Source organism: Arvicanthis niloticus, chromosome 18 (assembly GCF_011762505.2).
Source record: "Arvicanthis niloticus isolate mArvNil1 chromosome 18, mArvNil1.pat.X, whole genome shotgun sequence".
In the NCBI taxonomy this organism is placed as follows: domain Eukaryota; kingdom Metazoa; phylum Chordata; class Mammalia; order Rodentia; family Muridae; genus Arvicanthis; species Arvicanthis niloticus.
In genome coordinates this window covers 12,534,645-12,556,862 of record NC_047675.1, presented here as the reverse complement: position 1 = coordinate 12,556,862, position 22,218 = coordinate 12,534,645, and the positions used below count along the sequence as shown (strand labels likewise).

Sequence of the window (22,218 nt, the reverse complement as noted above, 5' to 3'; positions counted from 1 at the left end):
GTGAGTTCCAGGACAGCCAAGACTACACAGAGAAACCCTGTCTCGAAAAACCAAAAAAAAAAAAAAAAAAAAAATCAGCTCCTCATGCTTGTTTACAGACAAAGCAGTCTTCCCAGCTTCTTAAAACAAACAACAACAACCCCCTACATGCTGCTCCCATCTGTCACTTTATGTCACTCATACCTTAATGAGAATCCAATACAAAGCCAGGTGTGGTAGGGCACCTTTCCCTTTAATTCCAGTGTTTGAGAGGCAGAGGCAAGTGGATCTCTGAATTTGAGGCCAGCCTAGTGTACAGAACATGTTTTAGGCCAGCCAAGGCCACACAGAGAAATCTTGTCGCAAAAAAAAAAAGACAAAACAGCAAACAAAACCCCACAAGAATGCAAGTTAAGGCCTGGAGAGATGACTCAGTGGTTAAGAGCACTGGCTTTTCTTTCTGGGAACCTAGGTTCAATTCCCAGCAACCACATGGTAGCTCACAACCTGTAACTCTAGTCCCAGGGGATCTGATGCTCTCTTTTGGCCTCTGCAGGCACCAAGCACATTTATGGTACACAACATACAGATGGGCAAAAATACTCATATATGTAAAAAAATTTATTTTAAAAGCAATGGTCTGTGTCCCTATTGCAGTTTTTACTTCTCAACACTGTGTCTAGAGTACATTCACAACAGATTGAAAGTCTTTATTCTTTTCAAATATAAAATCAGGCTCTTCCCAGGTAGTCCATGACACCCAGGAGAAGAATCAAGAAGAATCACATTGCTAAAAGGAGTAGTCCTACACCTGCTACCTGCCTGGCCCCTTCTCTCCCATCTAAGGAAACAAAGGGCAGAAGTCAGTCTCCATTAAGGTCAAAGGCCCAGGCTGGGTAAATGTAAACTAGAAGACTTCGGCAGGCGGCAGGAAGCTGAGGTCTGTCAGTGCTTGTCAGTGGGGCGCAGGCTCAGAGATGCCTGGCGTGCAAGGGGTCCTCGGCGAGCATTGGTGGCCAGTCTTTGCTGTGCCAGGAAGGACTGGGCATGGACAGGAGCTCGCTCTTCCCCAGCCCGATGCTCCAAGGCCATGCCCTAGAGAAATGGTATCATTGGCAGGGTAAGTGAGCCTACCTGAGCCACATGACCCTGATCCAACCTCCATGGTGTCATGGAGGGACCCACTCACCATGCTGTACCAGGCACTGATGAGCAGCTTCTCTTCCTGTTCCTGCCGACTCCGACTCTTCTCATAGTCCATCTGCCAGGAGATGAGAGTCAGGGGCTGGGGGGCGCTGAGGGCCACACAAAGGGATGAGGATACCCACCTCCATCTGCCGTATCCGCCTGTTCTTCTCCCAGAGCTGTGACCTCAGGGTATGGAATTCTGGGGACACCCCAGTGGGTGGTCTCTGCTTGGGTTCCAGGGTCTGAATGACCTAGGGATTAGGGGGAAAAAAAGTCACAGGAGAACGACCTTGATTATAATGATAGTGACATTTTGCAGTCCTGGGGATGGGTTGTACCTAAGGCCTCACAAGTGCTAGGCAACACAGCTAGATTAGTAGCATCATTTTGTTTTGTTGTTTGAGACAGGGTCTCATTCAGATCAGGCCTCAAACTTGTGCCTCTGGGTCACAAGGTGCCACCACACCTGGATCAATCAATCTCTCTCTCTCTCTCTCTCTCTCTCTCTCTCTCTCTCTCTCTCCCCCCCCCCCCCCGTACAGTCTCCATATGCAGCCTAGCTGACCTCAAACTCAGAGTTTTAGCTACTTCTACCTCCCTAGTGCTAGGACTAAAAGATTATACCACCATGCCTGGCTCTTCTCTCTCCAGCCTGCCTAAGCCTGCAGACTAGCTGGGAACACCGAGCTGATACTCAGGCCCCTTGCTTTGGCTTTTGTTACACATTTACCTGTTTTTTGGAATGCTAGGAACTGAACCCAGGACCTCCTGCCTGCTAAGCAAGTACAGTTTGTGAGCCAGACACCAGGCACACACCTATACACCTACCCTGGCTGGTAGATTTTAGGCAAGCACTCTGACACTAAGCAATGTCTTCAGCACCTCATTGGTAGATTTGAGGCTGAAACTCTACAACTGTGCTCTGCCCCCCCCCCCCCAGGCTCCTTAGCGGACCTTAGACACACTGAGTACAATGGGTGTGACAGCCCTCAGCAGCAGCACCATGCAGACACCTATGAGATGACACGGTACAGTGTGACAGGTGTGAATGCAGAGATGTTAGCTGATGGGAAGCACTCGGAGCAAGATCTAAGACAGGACACCACACCCAGACGCCTAGCATCCTCACCGTGCGTGCCTTGTCCACGTAGCGGCGGTAGCGTTCTTCCATGGCCCGAAGGTCTGCATCCTTCTTCTGCAGACTGTCCTGCAGCTCCTCAATCCGCCGAGCTGTTGAAGAACAAACAAGGGCCCCCAAGTTCCATGCTGCACCCAGGGCCCCTCTAACCCTGGCTGCTGGGCCCTACTTACTGTTGCTGTCGGTGGGAGGCTCCAACTCCTCAATGTACTCTCGTTTTCTCTGCAGCTCCAGATCAGCCTCATGCAACTTCTGTCTGTGGGCATGGAAGCAGTGGGGTGACCTTCTACCCATCCATCTGTCTGTCCACCAATCCATCCACCCATCCACCTAGCCATCTGTCCATCTCTCTCCATCCATCCACCTATCTGTGGTGTTGGAGATATAATCAGGACCTTGTCCATGCTAGACAAGTACTCTGCCATAAGAAACCCCTCAGCATCTGACTGAATCCCCCAGCATCTGACCATAAGAAACCCCTCAGCATCTGACTGAATCCCCCAGCATCTGACCATAAGAAACCCCTCAGCATCTGACTGAATCCCCCAGCATCTGACTGAACCCCTCAGCATCTGACTGAACCCCCCAGCATCTGACTGAACCCCCCAGCATCTGACTGGACCTCCTAGCATCTGACTGGACAACCCAGCATCTGACTGAACCCCCCCAGCATCTGACTGAACTCTAGGCTGATTCTCTATAGCAGAGACACACTCCTGGCCCACTGGCTTTTTCTCTTCTATCCCAGCAGTCAGATGCCTCATTACAGCCTCCGGGCTCTGCCTAATCATCTCCCCATCCTGTGGTCCCCATGTTGGTCTGGTCCTCACCATCCCTTCATCCCTGCCCATCCTCTTCTACTTTTTTTTTTTTTTTTGGTTTTTCAAAACAGGGTTTCTCTGTGTAGCCCTGGCTATCCTGGAACTCACTCTGTAGACCAGGCTGGCCTTGAACTCAGAAATCCGCCTGCCTCTGCCTTCCAAGTGCTGGGATTAAAGGCGTGCGCCACCACTGCCCGGCAAGACATGTTAATATACACCTACAATCTTAGCACTTGGGAGACAGAGAGGTCAGAGGGTGGTCAGGAATTCAAGACCAGCTTCAGTTACGCAACATCCGGTCTCAAAATAAAGACTGTACTTGACCTGAGCTGACTGGGTCTCTTCACCCACAATTCTCCACACCTTTGTCCCACCCAGGAGTGAAGATGCTCCGCACTTACAGGTGATCTTCCAGCTTCCTCTTCAGCAGCGTGGGCTGGGGGAAAGAAGCAGCGGGGAGTGAGGGGGCGGGGGACGAGGTCTGAAAAGCTGGGCAGGTAACAATGGTGTGCCTCCCTGGACCCGTGGTACTCACAGTGGCCTTCATCGGACATCGGGCAGCAAGGGGGTGGGGAGAAAGGAGGATTACTGGGGAGCACAAGGGAGGGCCAAGCAGGGAGGAGGTAGGCACTCACGTCCTCTGTCTTGGCCCCCTGCTCCTGCAAGGCCTTCTGTAGCTCTTCCACCTGGGCCCTCAGCTCAGACAGCTGCTGCTGGTTCAGCCTGGCAGGGAAGAGTGTTCAGTACTTGCACTTGGTCGCAGGTAGATCTCCCTTCCAAACAAGCTGACAGGGCTCTTACCTTTGCTGAGCTTCCAGCCCATGGCGTGCTCGATTGGCCTCCTCCAGGTGGCGCTGTAGTTCCTCCTGTCGCTCCCGGTCCGCCGCCTCCTGCTGGCACAGTCTCTTGTTCTCCAGTTGAAGGCGCACGAGAGTCTCTCTGAGAAACGGAGAACTAAGTAGGGTTGTGTCCTGGGCAGACCATTAGGTGAAACTCTGGGCCGAATGCTGCCTTGTAAAGAACCCAGCCCGCCTTGGAGTGGGAATACTGAGGACCTAGCATGGACTCTGGTGGCTTAGGCTCTGGGAGCTGACCTGGGTGTGGTGAGGGAAATTAAAGAGGTGGTGGGGCTGGGGGATAGGGGATTAAAACCCTTGCATCCAGCTGTGGAAACTGGGAGGGGGGAGTTGTTACCAGAGCTGAACAAAAGAAACTGGACATAGTAGGGACACCACTGATGCCAGGGATGGCCCCTGGTTCTCAGATCAAAGTAAGCAGGGATAAAATGTAAGAATTTTGCACCTGGAGCAAAGCCATATTCAGTACACATTAATTTGTATTTTGAACATGGATCCTGGAGAGGCAAAGCCCCTGGAAGAGTAAAGCCCTTAGCCAGGTCAGTGCAGAAGAAGAAACACGGAAACCTAAAACAGGTATCCGAGACCACTAGTAGGCTTCTGCTGTAGAGTGCGGCGAGAAAAAGCCTTGCCTGGCCTGCACGGGTCCAGAGCCTTAAAATCCCGACATACCTGAGCTCTGCAGGCAGGATCTCTGCCGCTAAGTTTTCCAGGCCGGAAGGGGTAGGATCCAGGGAGAGGTCTGAAGTAAACAAGAAATCTTCAGGTTTCTATGCATCCAGTCTCCATCCCTTTCAAGGTTCTCCTTTCAAGAATCATCTCCGAGGGCTCAGGTACAACCCCAGAGCACCCCCAAGCCCGATCTGCAACTCACCAGCCTGAGCCAATCCCCTGGGCTGCAGCTGGGCACAGCGGAGCTCCTCATTGGCCTCCCTCAGGGAGTCCCTCTCGGTCAACAGCCGCTACAGGGGCAGGATGCAAGGTGTCAGATGGACCTCCTGGGAAATGGGCTATCCCAGGACACACAGGCTAGAGCCTGGGCTGCAGGGCTTCAGCCTTACCTCCTTCTCCTTTGTCACCAGGTCACATTTTTCCTCTAGGTTTCGGCATTCAAACAGCCATTTCTCAGCCTTCATGGCCTCTTCCTGCCACTGGCCCTGCAACTCTTGCACCTGCAAGAGAATTCAAGCCTGAGCTGGATTCCCTGGAACCCACGTGGTAGCAAGAGAAAACCAACTTCTACAAGTTGTCTTCTGAACCCCACTTGCACACTCACACACAAATACCCAAGCTCACACACAAAATATAACTTAAGAAGTTGGGGGCTAGAGAGAGATGGTTCAACAAATAAGGGCCCCGGCTGGCTCCTCTCTTCCAACATTCTCAGCACCCGTGTGGCAGCTCACAACTATCTGTGACTCCAGTCCCAGGGGATCTGATGCCCTCTTCTGGCCTCCATGGGTACCAGACACACACGTGGTGCACAGACATGCATGCAGACAAAACACCCATACACATAAAATGATTTAAAGAAAGAAAAAGGATAAAAGGGGAAGACATGGGGACAGCAGAGATGGAAGGAGAGGAAGCAACCGAACAGCTCCCGAGCAGAGGGAGTGGAACCAAAGGGCCTTGGCTGCACCAAGAAGTTGTGAGGAGGGGTGCTTAAGAGAAGAGGTGGAACTTACAAACCCAGGCAGGGGAGGGGCGAATCTAGAGAGCTTGGTCTAGTTACACAGGAAGGAAGGTTACAGAAAGCCTTGCTGGGAGTGGACTATAGAGATGGGGCGGGCCGTTAGGGGGTGGAGCTACCTGCCTTACCTGCCTGCGCTGGGCCTCGAGCTGGGCACGCAGGGATCCTGCACGGCGCAGCTCATCTTCCAGCTGCCGCGTGCGCTCCGCGTGGCCTGCGTTTCGCTCCTCCAGCTGCCGCACCTGCCGCCGGAGCTCATGGAGCTCACCCAGGCGACGACGGCAGCTGTTCAGAGTGGCCTCCAGCTGCCTTGCACGTTCGGAGGACTGCCTGAGAAAGGGATGGGGAGTGGAAAATTCAGAGGCTGGCAGGGAAGTTGGGCTGGGCAGGGAAGGGTTTTCAGCTGGAGGGATCAGTTCAAGGTGATAGCATCAGCCAGGTCTGTAGTGCCGGTAGGGGTCAGTAGGGAAACAGGTTATAATGGAAAGGTTCTCAGGAGTGTGGAACTGCAGACAGGGAAGAACTGTGAGATAGCAGAGTGAGTGATAAGGACACTTTGAGGTCATGGGGGAGCCGTGAGGAGTCTTCAGAATCAGATGGGATATCAGGTGCATTAACATTCTAAGAGTGTTTAGGGTTACAGGAGAGGTCTTTGGGGATGCAGAAGGCAAAGCAGGTTCACAGGGGGCTGAGGCAATTCAGTCTTAGAGGACATCCTAGAATCCAGGGGCATGATGGGATCCAAATGGTGCACTGGGGTCTAGAGAGTGTGAGGGAGGGTTGTATCTGTCAAGGGTGCTGTAAGGTATTGACTAATAACAATGTAAAACCAAGGGGGCTACACGGATCCAGGGGGTCTCTCAGCTCAAGACAGTGTGGTGGGCCTAAGAGGCACAATGTGGCTCAGGGTGCCATGTTGGAGCCTGTGAAGAATGGTGTATAGGTCCACTTAGCATCTGGGAATTGAATGTGCCATAACACTAGGGGCATTCTGTGCCAATGCTTCGGATATGCGGTGGGCACTCAGGATCTGCTACCTACCGCAGCTCATCCATCTCATCCTTCAGTGCTTGTGCCTCCTGGGATAGGCTGGTCAGAGCCTGGTTCCGTTGCTGCAGCTCAGCGACCTCACGCTCCAGTTCCAGGGAACGTAACCGATCATCTTCCCGGCTGCTCTCCAGCCTGGAGTGTCAGGGGAAAGATACATAAATAAGGAAGATGCCCTTTGGCCCCAATGCCCTGGCCCCGCCCCATCCCCACCCCCACCTCCCGACTGACCACACCTGAAATTCTCCTCTTGGAGCTGTTCTAGCTGTGACTGCAGAAGCAACAGCTTCTTAGCAGTGAGGCCTGGAGCACTCTCCACTTCCGACCGGCCCACCCTCTCCCGTAGGGCAGCATTCTCTTGTGCCAGACTCTGCTTCTCCTCTGAAAGGAGGACAAGCTGTGGGCAGGGAAGACAGGTGAACTGAAGCAGGAACCAGGTCTTACGTAGATAGGTGTGTGTAAGCGGCCCCACCCACCTGCCGCTCCAGATCCAGGTAGTGTTGCTGAAGATCATTCCCCTCCTCCACCTCCTCACTCAGGAAATAGTACCTGCGGGACTGAGATGGACAAGGGAGGTGGAAGATGAAGGACTTGGGGATCCAGTCAGAAGGGAGGGAGTAGGAAACCTGTGATGTCTGGGGAGGGGTTAAGGAACCCCAGGGTCTAAGACTGGGTTGGGATCTTAAGAGAATGGGAGAAGAGCAATTTTCTAACTGTTGAGATCTGGGAAGGGAAGAGGCTAAGACTCCAAGAAACTGGGATGGTTGATTAAAAGTTCAAGGATAACAAGCCCCCTTATCAGGTGCTCAACTGTAATCTCAGCTACAAGCCAGGCTGTCCCAGGAGGATCAAAAGTTCATCCTTGCTGCCTGGACTACATAAGGACAAGCCTTTCCATCTAAGCAGCCCAGAGAACCAGTGTGGGGTTGCAATCTTCAGCATGTTTCGCCATCATTACCTGTGTATCAAAGTTCCCGTAATTCTCTGGTGACAGGGAATCAGGAGTGTCTTTGGTCATGAGCTGTGGAAGGGGGCATTGTGGTAAAGCTAGGCTCTCTGATACAACCTTCAAGGTTTCTACAATTCAGCCTAGGATCCTCTTCCCCCTCCCCAAGGCTAGCTTTTGCCAGATACCTCCTGCCCAGAGACTCCTTCCAGCACAGAAAAAAGCCACAACATTTGAGGCTGGAGGGTTCTGACTTAGAGCTGACACATATAAGATCTGGCCTGCTGACTTCCAGGCAGAGAGAGGCCTAACCTTACCATGTAAAGCCAGGTCTGTGCCCAGATGCTTCTACCCTAGAAATGTCTCCTCCCCTGACCCTTGTAGATTGCCACAGGGGATGCCTTCACCCACCTCCTGGATGGCTTCCATCACTACATGTTGAACAGACTCCTCTAGTGTCATAATTCTTTGGATATACTCTGGGGATGAAGGTGAGGGCGAGAGGCTCAGACCAGAGATGGCTTCAAGAGGAGAAGCATTTTCTCGGGGCACCCTCTGGGTGCTCCCCGCTTCCTCCCCTCAAACCCTCCTCATACCCTGTTTTTTCTCACAACTGATAGCACAGCCCAGTACCAACTGAAGCAGTTTGCCAAGTTCTGCGGGATTTGAGAACTCGCCAATGAGGCTCACATCTGGAAGATGCTGATCCGACACAGGGTGCCCCAGAACCTGAGAACACAGGGAGAAGAGGCTCTCAGGACTCACAGACAGAACCCTGTCTCCCAACCCAAGTCCCTAGATTCCTTCGCAGTTACTCACATCCTTGGAGTATTCCACCAAGCTCTGTAAGATCTTCTCCAGCTTCCTGACCTGGGGAGGCCAAGGCATTACCTATGCATGGAAGTCTACAGCAACCTCCGTCCCCACCACCCCAAACCTATCCTCACTTCCTCTCCTGTCCCTCAACTTCCATTCCCTGCTTATCCCACCTTGTTGTTTGGTCCTGCTCTAAACATCCCCTCCTCTAGGGCCGAACTGCACGGTCTGTCTGTACTTAGTGTCTACCTGACCATCTTTATTCACAAGTCCCAGAATGCAATGGCTTCTCACTGCCTGGCCCAACTGCTGCTACCTCTCACTCGGATAACTGCACCCACTGTTTCCCATCTCCCACCTTTGTTGGATGGGGCCGAAGTTCTGGTGATCAAATCCAGGCACTTAGGTATGGTAGACAAGGGCTTTCCCACTAAGCCACTCCCCTGGCTCCTTACTACTTTATTCTGCTTCCTGCCCTGCACTGCTGGCATCTAGGCCGGCTGTTGTCCACTGAGCTCCAATCCCAACCTTTCAGCTCCTCTGGGTGCCTGGGCTGCATCTCTCCCCAGGCAGCCAAGGGTAACTTCTAAATAACTTAGCCAGGCTGTGGTTTTTCTTTGCTAAGACCATTCCCTGCCCTTCCACAGTACTTAAAATAGAGTCCCTGCTAGGAATGGTGGCACCTGCCTTTAATCCCAGAACTTGGGAGACAGAGGCAGGTAGATTTCTGAATTTGAGGCCAGCCTGGTCTACAGAGCAAGATCCAAAACAGCCAGAGCTACACAGAAAAACTGTCTCAAAACAAAACAAACAAACAAACAAACAAAAATAAGCACCTACCCTGGCCCCCCCCATTGCTCTCAGAGCTCTCCCTTTACTGCCTGCATAGATTTAATCAGAATTTGTTTTCTTGGGTTTTTTTTTTAAAGATTTATTTTATCTTTTAACTATGTCTCTCTCCCTTTCTCTCTCTCTGTCTCTCTCTCTTTCTCTCTCTCTAAGAGAGAGAGAGAGAATGAATGAATGAATGAATGAATGAGGGAGCCTGCAGAGGTTATGAGTGAGACCCCCTTGGAGCAGTTACAGTGGTTGAGAGCTGCTTGATGCCTGAGCTGGGAATCAAACTCAGGTCCTCTCTGGAGAAGCGGTAAGTTCCTTGGGAAGAACAGTATTCCTTTTTAACCACTAAGCCATTCTTCCAGTCAATTTTATTTTCTGAAGCAGCATCTCATGTGGCTCGGAATGAGTTCTAACTTGCTGTGTAGCCATCAAAGTTAACCTTGATGTCCTGATCCTACCACCCCCCACCAGCATACCCTGCTACTTGGGATTGAATCCAGGTCCTTGTGTAGGGATAGCAAATTCTCTGTTGCTAAGCTATATCTCTGGCCTCCTTTTTAAGATTCTGAGACAGGATGATGGAGAATTTACCACCCTCCTGCCTTAGCATACCACGATAGCTGGGATTAAAGCATTTGCCATCACACGTCTTGGAAGTTAACATGTGTTTGTGTATGTGCTTTTTGCCCACATCACAAGAATGACAGCAAGTTTTTTTGTTTTACTGTGGGTGCTCAATATAAAGAACAAAATTAGCTTGCTGATCACCAGACATCTGGCTCTCTTCCTGGCAGGTCTGCCTGTCCATCACGCAGGACATCATGTATCTAGCTTTCCCTTTGAGATCACCTCTTAAGTCCATCCTCTAGTTATTCCCTAGACATGAGTCCACCTGTCACCTTCAACCTCCAGCTGGGACTTGGGTCCTCTGAGATGCCCTGGAGCCATGCGTCGTTGAACCAGGAAGGATCTCTAGGGGCAGAAAGGTGGGATGAGCTGGCTGGGGAGCCCTTCAGGACCCTCCCACTCGGCTGCACTCACATCTGATTCAGCACATGGGCTATGACAAGTCCACTGCTCAGGTCCTGGGGACTGGAACAGGGGGGTGAAACTTGGAACGTCTGCAACTAAAGGGGGACGACAGAAGGGGTAACAAGAAAATTGAGGGCCTGAAACAACCTCTTTTGCAGACTTTTTCCCCAGCCATCAGACAGACACCTCACAGGGTTAGGGCACTAGCCTGTAGCACCAACATATCACTTCTTCGGGGGCGTGGCTTCTACGCACCTAGGCAGGGACGGGGCGTGGCTTCATTTTACCTATCTTGACAAACTCTAGGTCAGGGCGTTCCCACCAGTCACCTGGTCCCCACTAACATGTGACCAGGCCTGTGCCCCAGAGGGGCGTGGCCTCACCTGTTCTTTCCTCTCAGGCCTGCCCACGTGACAGAAGCAGGTGGTCAGGTCAGAGTCCAACGGCCCAGCAAGCCTACGACCTAGTCCTCCTTCCAGCTCCAAGACAGAGGAAAGAAGACCAAGACAGGGCGAGAGGAGAGGGCGCACACCTGACCCAGCCCCGCCCCCCGACCTACCCAGGTGAGCAGAGACCCGCATAGCTCGGCCTTGTCCACACTCATGGCTCCGGATCGAATTCGATCCGGGCCAAGGAGCCCCGGCACGCAGCAGCAGCCTCCGGGTCCGCCACCAGCGAGCGCCCGAAGCCCAGACCTCCTGCTCGGCCTAGAGCGCCGCCCCGCTCCATCCCGCCCCCTAGGCGTAGGCTCCGCCCCAGACACATGATCTCTTCCAATTGCAAGCACTTGCCTCCCCGCCTCGCCATCTTGGATGCGGGACACAGGCAAGTGCACATTCTGCCGCTAGGTGTCAGTCTGGCTCAGTCCTGCTGCTGGGGCAGAGTGGTGGCCTCCGCTTCTCCAGGCTTCTCTTTTATGTGGTGGAGTGGTCCTCAAGATCCTTTTAAGGCGGATCTACCGCACCCAGTTTCACAAGCACATTCATGGTTTTCCCCCCAAAGCTGAAAGAAATCCTCCAGTTTAGCCGAGTTATGATCTGAGCCTTTCTTTATGTGGACGGAGAGAATAATAAATCTTGTAGTTGTGCAGCGAGAGAGGATCTTAAAAGAGTCTTTCCCAGAGAAGAGATTCTAGAGTCATTCAGGAGACGCGGTATGGTTGGGAGCAGATAGGGTCAAGCAGGCAGATAACCTGAGTAAAGGACGTACGCCCTTGCCCAGTCTGGGGTCTCCTTCCTCTGAGCCACGCGTTCCTTCCCAGCCCCGGGTGCTTTGAGCACCTTCCTGCCTTAAAACACTTGACCAGGCCGAAGCTGCGGGTGGCCTGAAGCCCACCAGGGGGCGCACAGAACGCAGGAACGCATCCTTCTGGGAAAAGGGTGCGTCCACCGGTTGAGCCGGTTTAGTTGAGCGCTGAGAGCTTAGAATTTTTGACAATAAAGTCTCAAAAACATCATTTGTGGAGTGCTTATTGTTTCCAGGCTTTCCATTAAGCTACATATCTACAGACAATTAAATGTCCTCCACGACCCTAGGCGTCAAGGGCTACTTTAATTCCCAAGTTTTGTTTTCTTAATTTTAGAGACTGTATTATTTAATTTTTTTTTCGAAAATTAGCCGCTTTGCAAATGAGTAAACAGCGGCTACTAAGTACACCGGCTTTGACGCCAAGGGTAAAGCCCAGACCGCGCCCTTTGACCCCTGGGTCCACTGGAAGCCCCTCCCCCACAGGCGGGTGGGGTAATGTGCTGTAATTAGAGGCTATTAAATGTGCCCAGAGGGAGGAGTGGAGCCGGCTCTGCTTTGGGGCGGGTTCAGGTCGGAGAGGGGTAATGTTCTGCTTCCATCCAGGCAATGAGCTGGGATCCAGTCTGGCGACCCTGTCCTGGTTGGGTGAGTCCAGCGACAGCCACCAGCCCTCTATCGTACAAGAGAGTTGTTAATCTACTACAGACACTAGGTTGCAACCCACTCAAACTCTCAACTGCACACACCAGAGAGCCTTGGAGGCTGATTCACACTTCCACAACCCCTCACGCCTTGTTTTCCAGATTGCAGTCCCTGAGATCCTGTGGAAAGGTATATAGAAGGGCATGTGCTTCCAGACTGGACTGGGCACGAGGGCTGCCAAATGGCTTCCCCATCCACATCCATCAGAGTTGATGCCCCAAAGTGGAAACAAAGCTATGCTGTCATAAACACACACACACAATACACACACACACACTACACACACACACACACACACTACACACACACTACACACACACACTACACACACACACACACATACACTGCACACACTACACACACACACTGCACACACTGCACACACTGTTGCCAGAAACCATGATTGTTACCAGAATGGCTGACATTCTGGGACACAAAACTTGAAGGTGCAAGGATTTTGAAGTTTAGGAAAATCTGAGAATCCAGGTATGGGAAGTGACTTATGTTATTCCAGTGTTGGTGTGAGATTACAAGTGTCTAAGAAGTCAAGATTTAAATGAAGCCAGAGAGTGGTGGTGCGCCACCTTTAATCCCAGCACTTGGGAGGCAGAGGCAGGTGGATTTCTGAGTTCGAGGCCTATTCTACAGAGTGAGTTCCAGGACAGCCAGGACTACACAGAGAAAACCGGTCTCAGAAAAAGAAAAAAAAAAAAAGAAGCTGGGAAGCAGAGGCAGGACATCTCTGAACTTGAGGCTATCCTGGTCTATAGAGAGAATTCTAGGACATCCAGGGCTACACACAGACCCTGTCTCAGAAAAAAAACAAAACAAAAAACAAGAGCTGGAGAGATGGCTCAGAGGTTGGGAGCACTGACTGCTATTCCTGAGGTCCTGGGTTCAATTCCCAGTGGTCATGTGGTGGCTCATGACCCTCTATAATGGAATCCAGTGTCCCCTTCTGTAATGGAATCCAGTGTCCTCTTCTGGTGTGTCTGGGGGCAGCTACAGTATACTCATATATACATGAAATAAATAAATCTTTAAAAACAAACAAACAAAATATTTAAGTGAGGATGAGGAGCTGAGTGTGGTGCTCCTGCCTCTAATATCAGCACTCCAGAGGCAGAGGCAAGCAGACTGCTGTGAATCTGAGGCCAGCTTGGTCTACATGTTGAGTTCCATGATAGCAAGGACAACATTAGAGAGACCCTCTTTCAAAATAAATAAATAAACGAATGAATAAACACATAAGCAAATAAATAATGAAGATATTCCACTCTCTAATGGGGAAGGAGTTATAACATTCTGCAGGGTCAGCAGGGACTCCCACCTTTTAGGGGAAAGAAAAGAAAGCTTTGATGTTGGCAACAAGGCAATCTCTTTTTACAACCAAGGAGCAATGCACTGGATATAAGTGCCTTTAAATCTGCAAAAAGAGCCACAAATCCTTCCTTTGAGACTGCCCTTGCATTTAGAAGGATGCCAACCCATTTTACGTGTGGGGAACCTCAAAGCTTGCAGAGATCCAAATGCCTCCATTTGTAGGAACCTAGAGTCCCTGCTCTGCAAGTTTGGATCAGTAACCTCTAGCTGGTTTGGGGACCCCACCTCCTACTTGTTTCCAGGAACAGCTGGATCCAACCCGGGTTGTACTGCTGGGAAGTGAGTGACTCAACCCCTCCCTAAGGCCACAGCTGGACCCCAGCCCATCTCCTTCAGCCTGCACATCTGGATGCTGATCCAATCATCACAGCTGGGATGAGGACCCTGGATTCCACAACCAGAGGACAGCACCCCCCCCCCCCCCATGAGTATGCAAAATCCTGTGTGAATTCCATTACCTTCAGGACTCTGACAATCTCTCTGCACCCAGTTACTACAGTTGTGCTGGAGCTATGATCCTGCTGGAACCCCACAAGACTCAGTATCTACGTCCAAGGGAAATGCACTCCTATCTGTGTAGGTGTGAGGTGGTGGGTTAGCCTCCACTTGTGTCTTGGGATCCTGGAGTTTGTATAGCTGAGTTACGTGTGTGATTTGATGGCTGTCAGGAAGTTCAGGGCATCAATCTGTGCATTATACACAAGTTTAGAAGCTGGTAGAGGCTGGAGTGGTGGCTCAGCAGATGAGATCACTTGTTGCTCTTGCAGAGGACCCAGTTGGGTTCCCAGCATCCACGTGGTGGCTCACAACCATCCATAGCTTCAGTACCAGGAGATATGACATATTTGCACTAGGCACATACATGGCGGTGCACATGCATGCATGTAGGCCAACACTGATACACATGGAAAAAGGAATCTGAAAAAGAAAGTTGAAAAAAAAGCTGGACTTTTGTGGACCTGTAATCTTTGCACCCAGCAAGAGAAGACAAAGGGAATCTAGAGGAGTTCACAGAACGTTGGTTGGAGGTGAGTCTGGACTGCTTATGATTACCTCAAAAAACCCAGTAAGCACAGGGTATGGAGGTGTTTGAATCCCAGCACTCAGAAGGAAGCACTTGGCTTTCTATGAGGTGAAAGCCTGGTCTCCATAGTGAGACCCTGCCTCAAAAACAACAAACCAAAAATATAGTTAGCCAGCCTCGGTGGTCTACACCTTTAATCCCAGCACAAAGGGGTCAAACATCAGATGGATCTCTGTTACCAAGGCAAGACTGGTCGACATAACAAGTTTCAGGCCAGGGTTACATAGTTAGAGCCTGTCTCAAAAACAAACAAAACTTCAAATTTAGGATCACCAGGGATCTTCCTTCATCCACACTCCTGTGCTCCTTTGCATAGTCCAGTCTGTGAAATTGTTCAGTTCTGATCTTGTCTTCCTGTGTCTGTGCCAACAACGGGCTCCTCAGTAGGGCCCTTCTTTTGGATCAGTCTGTTATTCATTCCGTGCATGAAAAACGTGTGACAATTAGTGCCTCGGGTTGGCATCAGGATCTATGTCTGTGATCACACCCTGCTGCTTTGTCGTTCTACAATTTAGTAGAGCCCGTGTTTCTGAGTAGAGAAAATGGATTATTTTATTAGGCACTCAACTTATTTTCAACCATTGTTTTTCTGTGATAACGCCCTCTTATCCTGGCTTATCATACCCCTTTAACCAGCAAAGTATGTGTGTTGTCTGTGATAACTCGGTGAAGACATGGCTGTCTCTACCAATGTGTCTCAGCCACAATTTCCATGTGAGAGGTACTTGTCCAAATCCCAGGTGACAGAGGTTGTTCTACTTTGCGTCGACGGTGTGCCTTTATGTGAACGCCTGTGTGTTTGTATGGCTACGTAATTGCCTGTGTGTGCATACGGCTGTTCGTGTATCTACCGCACACTTTATATGGCCGATGTGCTGCTGTGAAACTCTGCTCTAGGTTTAAGTGGCTGTGTGACCGTGTGACCCTGTCCATGTTCGCAGAGTTTAGCTGAACAGGAATTTCTGCTATAGTGCGGCAGGTGTATCCTGTGTCCGTGTGACACTGTGGGTCAGAATTGTTTGTGACCTTGTATGTGGATAGGGATGTCAAAGTCACACCAGACAGCCAACTCAGTGGAGGGATCGACATGCGCACCACTGTCGTTGTCTGCGACTCTCCTCTGGGAGGACTCCACCCCGCATTGCGGGGGCGCGTGCGTCGTTCGTGACGTGAGACACGAAGGAGTTCGCTGCGTGCGTGGAGCCCGACGCGGTCGTGCGTGCGAGTACAAGCCGGGGGTGGGGTGGCTGTAAGCGTACGTGAGCCCGCGGGGGCAGCCGCGGGAGCGCTCGGGGCCCAGTGCTGCGGAACGAGACTTTGGAGAGCAGGTGAAACTCAGAGGGGGACTGCCGTTAACCCCTTCCTGCCCGACCCGAAACTCCGGGCCCCAGGGCCGAACGACCGGGGGCTTCCCCAGCTCGCTGGGCGGGGCAGTCCCTGCTGGGAAGACCTTCCTCCAGTGAGCTGAGACCCCCCCCGTTGCCATGGAAACAGCTTCCTGGCTCAGCAGGCGCTTGCTTCCTCCCTCACTGCCCTTCCTCCCGCCGACCATGTGCTTCCCACTCCTGATCTCGGCACCTCAGGGCTGGGGGTCAGTAGGGCCAGGGTGTGCGTGACTCAGGCCAGCCCTGGGGTCCCCAGACCGCACTCGGCCTCACTCCCCCTGCTCTGCCTGGGTGACTCACGCCTCGCGGCTTTCCCTGTGTATGACTCAGGCCCCTGAGGAGGGGACTAGGGACCCCCACCTCCGGGCATCCAGGACTAGTAATCATGGTCTAGAGACCTCGAGTGAGGACTTACACCTTCGGAGTCAGGAGGCCGGGCGGGCGTCCCTTTTCGTTGGCCATTGCGAAAGTCCTTGGGGACGCTTCCCCCATCCTTGAATTAAGAGATCCTCCCCCGGCCTAGCTCCGGGAACCCAGTGCCCCGCCCACCAGCCCACAGGAAGTTTTGGCAGAGTCTATCGTGGCAATGAAACGGTTAAAGTCGTTTTCTTATTCATTTCATCCAGGGGCTTTTTTGACTCAGAATAAGCCTTGAAAGCCTGGCCTCGTGGGGACTAGAGCTCCTACTGTACCCCACAGACACCCAGCTTAGAGGGGGAAGGTGGTCTTGTGAAGTCTCAACTGCGAACAGAGCTCGGTTCGATTCAAATCCTGTTTCTTCTCTCGCTTGTTTTCCCATCTGAAAACTATGTCTTGCTCTTTGAGTTGTTGTGCTGATTAGATGAATAACACTCATCTAATGGGACTCTCCGATTTCAGAGCTGGACACAGAGGTAGGGAGGGGTGTCTCAGACTTGGATGTCCAGGTGCCCAGCAGAAAACACCTACTCTGTGCCCCACCCACGCTCTCTGAGGCCACGGGGTTCATTCTGTCCACCCCTGCCCCGGGCTGGCACCCAGGAAGTGAGAGGCGGGGCAGGAATGAGGCGGAACCTGTTGGGCTAGTCCCTTCCCCGCCCCCACCCTCATTCTCATGCCCTGACATGGACCCCCCCCAACGAAACAGCCCCACCCCCCGCCACCCTGGACGCCTGGGTCCTGACCTGCGGGTGGCCGGAAACAGCGTCTCGGGAACATCCTGTGGACGGCTAGCTGGACAGACAAGAGGGTCAGTCCCTCCCAGGGCAGGGCAGACATAGGCTGGGGGCAAAGTAAACATGCCCCAGGGTGGCTAGACTGCGGGGGAGGGGTTAAAGTGGGGGTGCTATGCAGGAATGTACACACTACATGGTCACACTGAGAGAGCCAGTCCAGAGTCACAAACCACTGTGACACAGGCCACTGAGACTAGCCAGAGACACACAGACAGGGAAAGCAGACATCCATCTGGGTTAGACACCCAACAGTGCTGTTACAGTGCCGGCCAAGTCGGAAATAAGGCTCTGGAGATGCAGGTCAGGGCTAAAGGGAAGAAAGAGAAGTCCGAAGGCATCCACAGGTCAAAAAGCAAGCAGATGTAGATGTAGCTTAGTGGTCTGGCAAGCATGAGGAGGCAGGCAGTGGACTCAAGCTCCAGAACTTCTAACAAAGCATACAGTCAGGATAGGTGTGACCCAGATAAACCAGCTCTGCACACGGGCTGGGTATCAGCAGACAGAAGTGCACATTCACAGCTTGACATGCCCAGAAATTCTAAAAGCACACTGAGAGTCTAGGCCACCGGCACAAGCAATATTATTACTGTAAAGAAACAGAGATAGACCTACATCTATAGACAGATGTACAGAAGTGTCACAGTCACCTACATACCATGTCAGAATGCCCCAGGCACCTATCAACATAATTGTGGCACATTTATTTGGAGATGAAGACTTACATACAGTCATCTTAGGGTTTTCCAGGTTTTTTATTTGTTTGTTTTTGTTTCTTTTGGAGGCAGGTTCTCACTGTGTGGCTCTACTTAGCATGGAATTCAATTTGTAGACCCAGCTGGCCTAGAACTCAGAGATCCACCTGCCTTTGACTTATGAGGCCTGGGATTAAAGGCCTGTACCACCTTGTCCATCTGCAGTCATCTCTTAAATAGACCTAACCAACAGATGAAACACAAGGGGTGCAGAGAGACATTCTCAGATGTGGTCTGGACAAACAAGTAGCTAATGAAGAGACGAAGAAACAGGCCAGAGCCCAGCATTCATGAAGACATGAGAATGGAGATACTGACAGAAGCTGTGGCTAGTCACACAGACTGTGAACACACAGGGCATTCATGCTCTCTCACATACACATACAGCCAGCCACAGACCATATCTCTCTCACACACACACACCAACCAAGCTTCTCTCTCTCTGCTCTTTCCCTCACAGGCTGAAACCCACCATGAAAATCAGATATAAGGCGTGTTTTACCTCCTGCCCCATCTGTGTTTGGACTGTATGTATAGACATATCTGGTCTATATGTGCGGGGGGTGGGGTGGGGTGGGGGGAGAGGGTGGTCAAGCAGTTACAGGCTATACACATACACTCGAAAACTAGCAGCCATAAGCCAGGCAGTGGTGGCGCACGCCTTTAATCCCAGCACTTGGGAGGCAGAAGCAGGCAGAGTTCAGAGTTCTCTGAGTTCAAGGCCAGCCTGGTCTACAGAGTGAGTTCCAGGACAGCCAGGTCTAAACAGAGAAACCCTGTCTTGGAAAAACAAACAAACAAACAAACAAACAAACAAACAAAACCTAGCCATATATCACATAGAAACATAAAGGCATTTCACTTAAGGCACTCAGAAACCAGACATAGAAATGTTAGCCACATGTGTGGCTAGAATAGAGCCCTATGTAGCCTGTCCAGCAGACCACACACACACACACACACACACACACACTCACAACCCCCCCCCCCCCAACCACCCTTTGCTGGGGTTCTGCAGGACCCAGAGATCCTGGCACTTCCTCTCCCAACATCACCCCTACTTCCTTGATGTTCTCCTGCTTCCTCTGCTGGCTCAGTTGTTTTTTACGTACATTTCTCTTAAAGGGGACACCTTGGAGCTCAGGCCCCCAAGTCTTTGGCAGCTGTGTGGGAAACTCCCTGTGGGCCCAGTTTAATCAGTGTGAAGATAGAGTATGTTTCCAAGAAGACCCAGCAACTTCCTCCCCAGATGAGGGGTGAGGGACCCCTAAAACCACAGAAGCAGGGGAGGAGGGTGACTGGCAGTCTGGGACTTCCTCGAGAAGACCTCTGGAATTGATTCTTAGCTTCTTCTAGCCCAGCCACCAGTCCACACCCAGGGGCAGGGACTGGAGACTCGGTGCTGTGACTTGTGGGTTCCCGCCCCAGCCTGCCCACTGGGTGACTCACAGCAGACCCCAGCCCAGTTTCCTGGTGGTAGCCGTGGCACCCGTCAATGGATCCAGGGAGGAGAATGGTCACCAAACTATTTATAAGAAGGAGAAGTCCCTGGTGCCAAGACCAAAAGCCCCAGAGAGACCTGTGGGTGGGTGGGAGGGATGAACTTCCTCCTTGTCCTGAACGGTAGCCCCAGGCCCAGGCCCTGAGATGTAGGGGAACCTGGTAAAGAAGGCCAGCCTGGTGCTGACCTGGAGCTCAGGCAGTATGGGGGAGGGGACTATCTTTACACCCTCCACACTGGGCAGGCCTGGCGCCAGCAGGGCGACTTGAGGAGGTGGTGCCCAGGCCACAGAGTGAGAATGGTCGGGGCCTGGAACCAGCTGTACCAGCTTGGCTGGCCCTGCCCTCCCTGGCTGGTCGCTTCCCCACCCCCTGCAAATGCTTGTGCAGAAAGTGTGAAGGAAGACCCCTCTCTGGCATAATTGCCAGTATCACCTTTCTGTGCCCAACTCTACTTCTCCTCCTGAGGGGGGAGGAGAGAAGACCCTTTGCAAAAAGCCTGCTCACTAGAGCTTTGTATGTGGTCAGTACTACATAAATGTCTCAACACTACAGCATACTAGTGTTCGGAGATAGCCAGCAGACTATGTACTAATTCTAGTACTTTTAGCTCTGAGACATTATTAAAGGTTATTTCCTGTGCCTCAATTTCTCATTTGTTAAATGAAAATTCACACATCATGCAACTGCCTGGATCATTGGAAGTGGCCAATGACTGACTTTATGTAAGCCACTTTAGAACAGTGTCTGGTCCATGGTAAGAACCATATAAGTGTTAGCTATTAAAATAATAATTACTATTTCTCAGACAGTCTGTCTGCCTGACTTAAGTATCTCCCAGTCTCTGTGTCTGCACGAGACTAACCTGGCCCCATCTGCCTTCTCTTGTCCTGCCTTTCTGTCCCCAGCCTCCCACTCTTGTCTTCCCTTCGACCCTCTTGGGGCAGATCTGGCCTTTCTCCAGGACTTGGCTTTGGCCTAGCCAGCCTCAGCTGTGGCATGGGTGGGTGAGTCAGTGTGGCCTCCTGGCCAGTGGGACAGGCAGGTTGGCTTCCCAACATGTTGCCCTCCGTCCTGGCCCCAACGCTGCGGCCAGTACCCCCTCAGGCAAGGCCACATGTCAGCTGCAGTTATTAGCATGGGCAGGAGACACAGGCCTGGCAACATGCCCGCAGACTCAGCGGCTTCTGGAATCTCCCTTGAGACTGTAGTGGGGGAGGGGAACTCTTCAAACAAGGGCAAGACGGGAGGGAGGACTTAAGGGTCACAAGGATCCTTCAAAGACTGGGATGTCCCCAGCTCCTTCCTCTCCAATGCCCCTACACTACTGGACTTCCCCTGTGTCCTTCAGAGCTCTTTTTCTTTGCCTCTTTCGATTTCCTTCTCTGTTGAACACTAGGTAAGCTCTGATTCTGCTCCTTAGCCCTTGTCCTGAAGCTTCTCTAAAGAGCCGCCTTTATCTGACCAGAGCCCTGAGAAAGAGGAAGAGATGAGAGTCCCATCCCCTCTGGTGGCTCCCACACTACTCGAAGTTCCACCTACCTAACTGGTAGTCCTGCTATTTAAACCTCTACCTTCTCATTGCTAGAGAAGGGGCTTTGGGTTCTTCCATTTTCTCACTTTGCAATTTCTCCCCTTTTACTTGGATGGAAAGAAGGGCCTCAGATCAGGGAGGTCTCCCTTCCTTTAGGTATTCTGTGTAGTGGAGGGTAGCTCACCCCGACTGAAGTGGAAGTGGATGAGCAGAGTATTCATATTCAGACTTCTAAGATATAATAGGGAATGCGGACCCTAGACCTTCTGGTAGAAGGGAAGGGCGCATACCCAGGGGAGGAGGCAGCTCTGTACCAGCCTGCCCAGGCGCCGGGGATGCCTGAAAGCATTATCCCGCCCCCTCCGCGCCCGGACGGGCCGGGGGCAAAGTCCGACCCAGGCCCTCGGGCAGGCGGGGACCTGCCAGGCTGGGTCCGACCTGGCCGGGCGGGATAGGACTCAGCCCCAGAGCTGTTCCGAGGGGCTGGGCCAGGCCGCCGGGGGGCGGGGGAGCCCGGGGGTGGCGGTGGAGGCTGGTCTGGACTAGCCGTCCGGGGGCCCGGGCGCGCCCTGGGACCTGGCAGCTACCTCGGGTTCCTGGCTCCTAGTTTGCCGCCCCAAGACTGCACTGGTCCCACCTCTTCCTGTGCCCTAATATGGATGCTGGGGAGAGAAATTGGGGGGGGGGGGGAATTGCCCCGCCCCCAATCCGATTCACGGACTCCAGCCTGTTGCCTTGGTGACGAGGCCCCGCTCCCAGGCTGCATCCCCCTCCAGCAGGCCAATGGAACAGTCCTCGGTTGCCAGGCTTAGTAGTCGCTGATGGTTGCAAGCTGAACCATTTGTAGATGGGGGAGAGCAGACTATGACTAGAGGCGTCTGTAGCTGGGTTGTGACTTCCCCGGGGGTCGCTTGCTGGGGTTCCTCTTCCCAGGAGCAGAATTTGGCAGGCCCAGGGTAGGACGCACCATCCCCTAGGCTCAGAATGACGAGACAGGGCCGGGCTCTTCCCCCCTTGGGGCTGTTGCCACACTTCCTGCCTCGACTCTCTTTCCCTAGC

At 52.3% G+C, this 22,218-nt stretch overlaps 1 protein-coding gene and 1 long non-coding RNA gene across 7 annotated transcripts; both read right to left on the bottom strand.

The window, feature by feature from the left end:
- Nucleotides 1-582: 582 nt before the first annotated feature.
- Hook2 (hook microtubule tethering protein 2) lies at nt 583-11,092 on the bottom strand. Of its 5 annotated transcripts, none has more exons than XR_013104798.1 (22): nt 10,917-11,092; nt 10,367-10,452; nt 10,225-10,297; nt 8,489-8,539; nt 8,266-8,398; nt 8,081-8,148; nt 7,682-7,744; nt 7,200-7,280; nt 6,960-7,120; nt 6,718-6,858; nt 5,805-6,006; nt 5,045-5,155; nt 4,858-4,945; nt 4,656-4,725; nt 3,928-4,065; nt 3,662-3,849; nt 3,528-3,562; nt 2,479-2,561; nt 2,297-2,397; nt 1,308-1,418; nt 1,169-1,240; nt 583-1,074 (listed from the first exon to the last, which is right to left on the bottom strand). XR_013104798.1 is itself a non-coding variant. In XM_034523005.2 (22 exons), exons 1-22 carry the CDS (start codon nt 10,959-10,961, stop codon nt 925-927), a joined length of 2,151 nt encoding a protein of 716 aa, XP_034378896.1. In that variant the 5' UTR covers nt 10,962-11,090; the 3' UTR covers nt 583-924. The 5 variants fall into 5 exon arrangements, 4 of the variants coding, with proteins under 4 accessions (XP_034378896.1, XP_034378897.1, XP_076771654.1 ...); XM_034523005.2 differs by having other exon boundaries at nt 3,762-3,849; nt 10,917-11,090; XM_076915539.1 differs by having other exon boundaries at nt 775-1,074; nt 3,490-3,562; nt 10,917-11,091.
- A 3,784-nt stretch (nt 11,093-14,876) lies between these two features.
- On the bottom strand, nt 14,877-17,929 carry LOC143434928 (uncharacterized). Of its 2 annotated transcripts, XR_013104797.1 has the most exons (4): nt 17,323-17,929; nt 16,575-17,040; nt 15,870-16,089; nt 14,877-15,303 (listed from the first exon to the last, which is right to left on the bottom strand). It is a non-coding gene; the product is annotated as an uncharacterized LOC143434928 (long non-coding RNA). The 2 variants fall into 2 exon arrangements; XR_013104796.1 differs by lacking the exon at nt 17,323-17,929 and having other exon boundaries at nt 16,575-17,208.
- Nucleotides 17,930-22,218: the final 4,289 nt, after the last annotated feature.

Excerpts from the sequence above, each read along its gene's own strand:
- Hook2 (XM_076915539.1), bottom strand. The coding sequence starts at position 10,961 with ATGAGTGTGGACAAGGCCGAGCTATGCGGGTCTCTGCTCACCTGG. Across the intron at positions 8,399-8,488 it reads TGGTGGAATACTCCAAGGAT|GTTCTGGGGCACCCTGTGTC; the intron begins GTGAGTAACTGC and ends CTGTGTTCTCAG. Across the intron at positions 6,859-6,959 it reads CTCCAAGAGGAGAATTTCAG|GCTGGAGAGCAGCCGGGAAG; the intron begins GTGTGGTCAGTC and ends CTGACACTCCAG.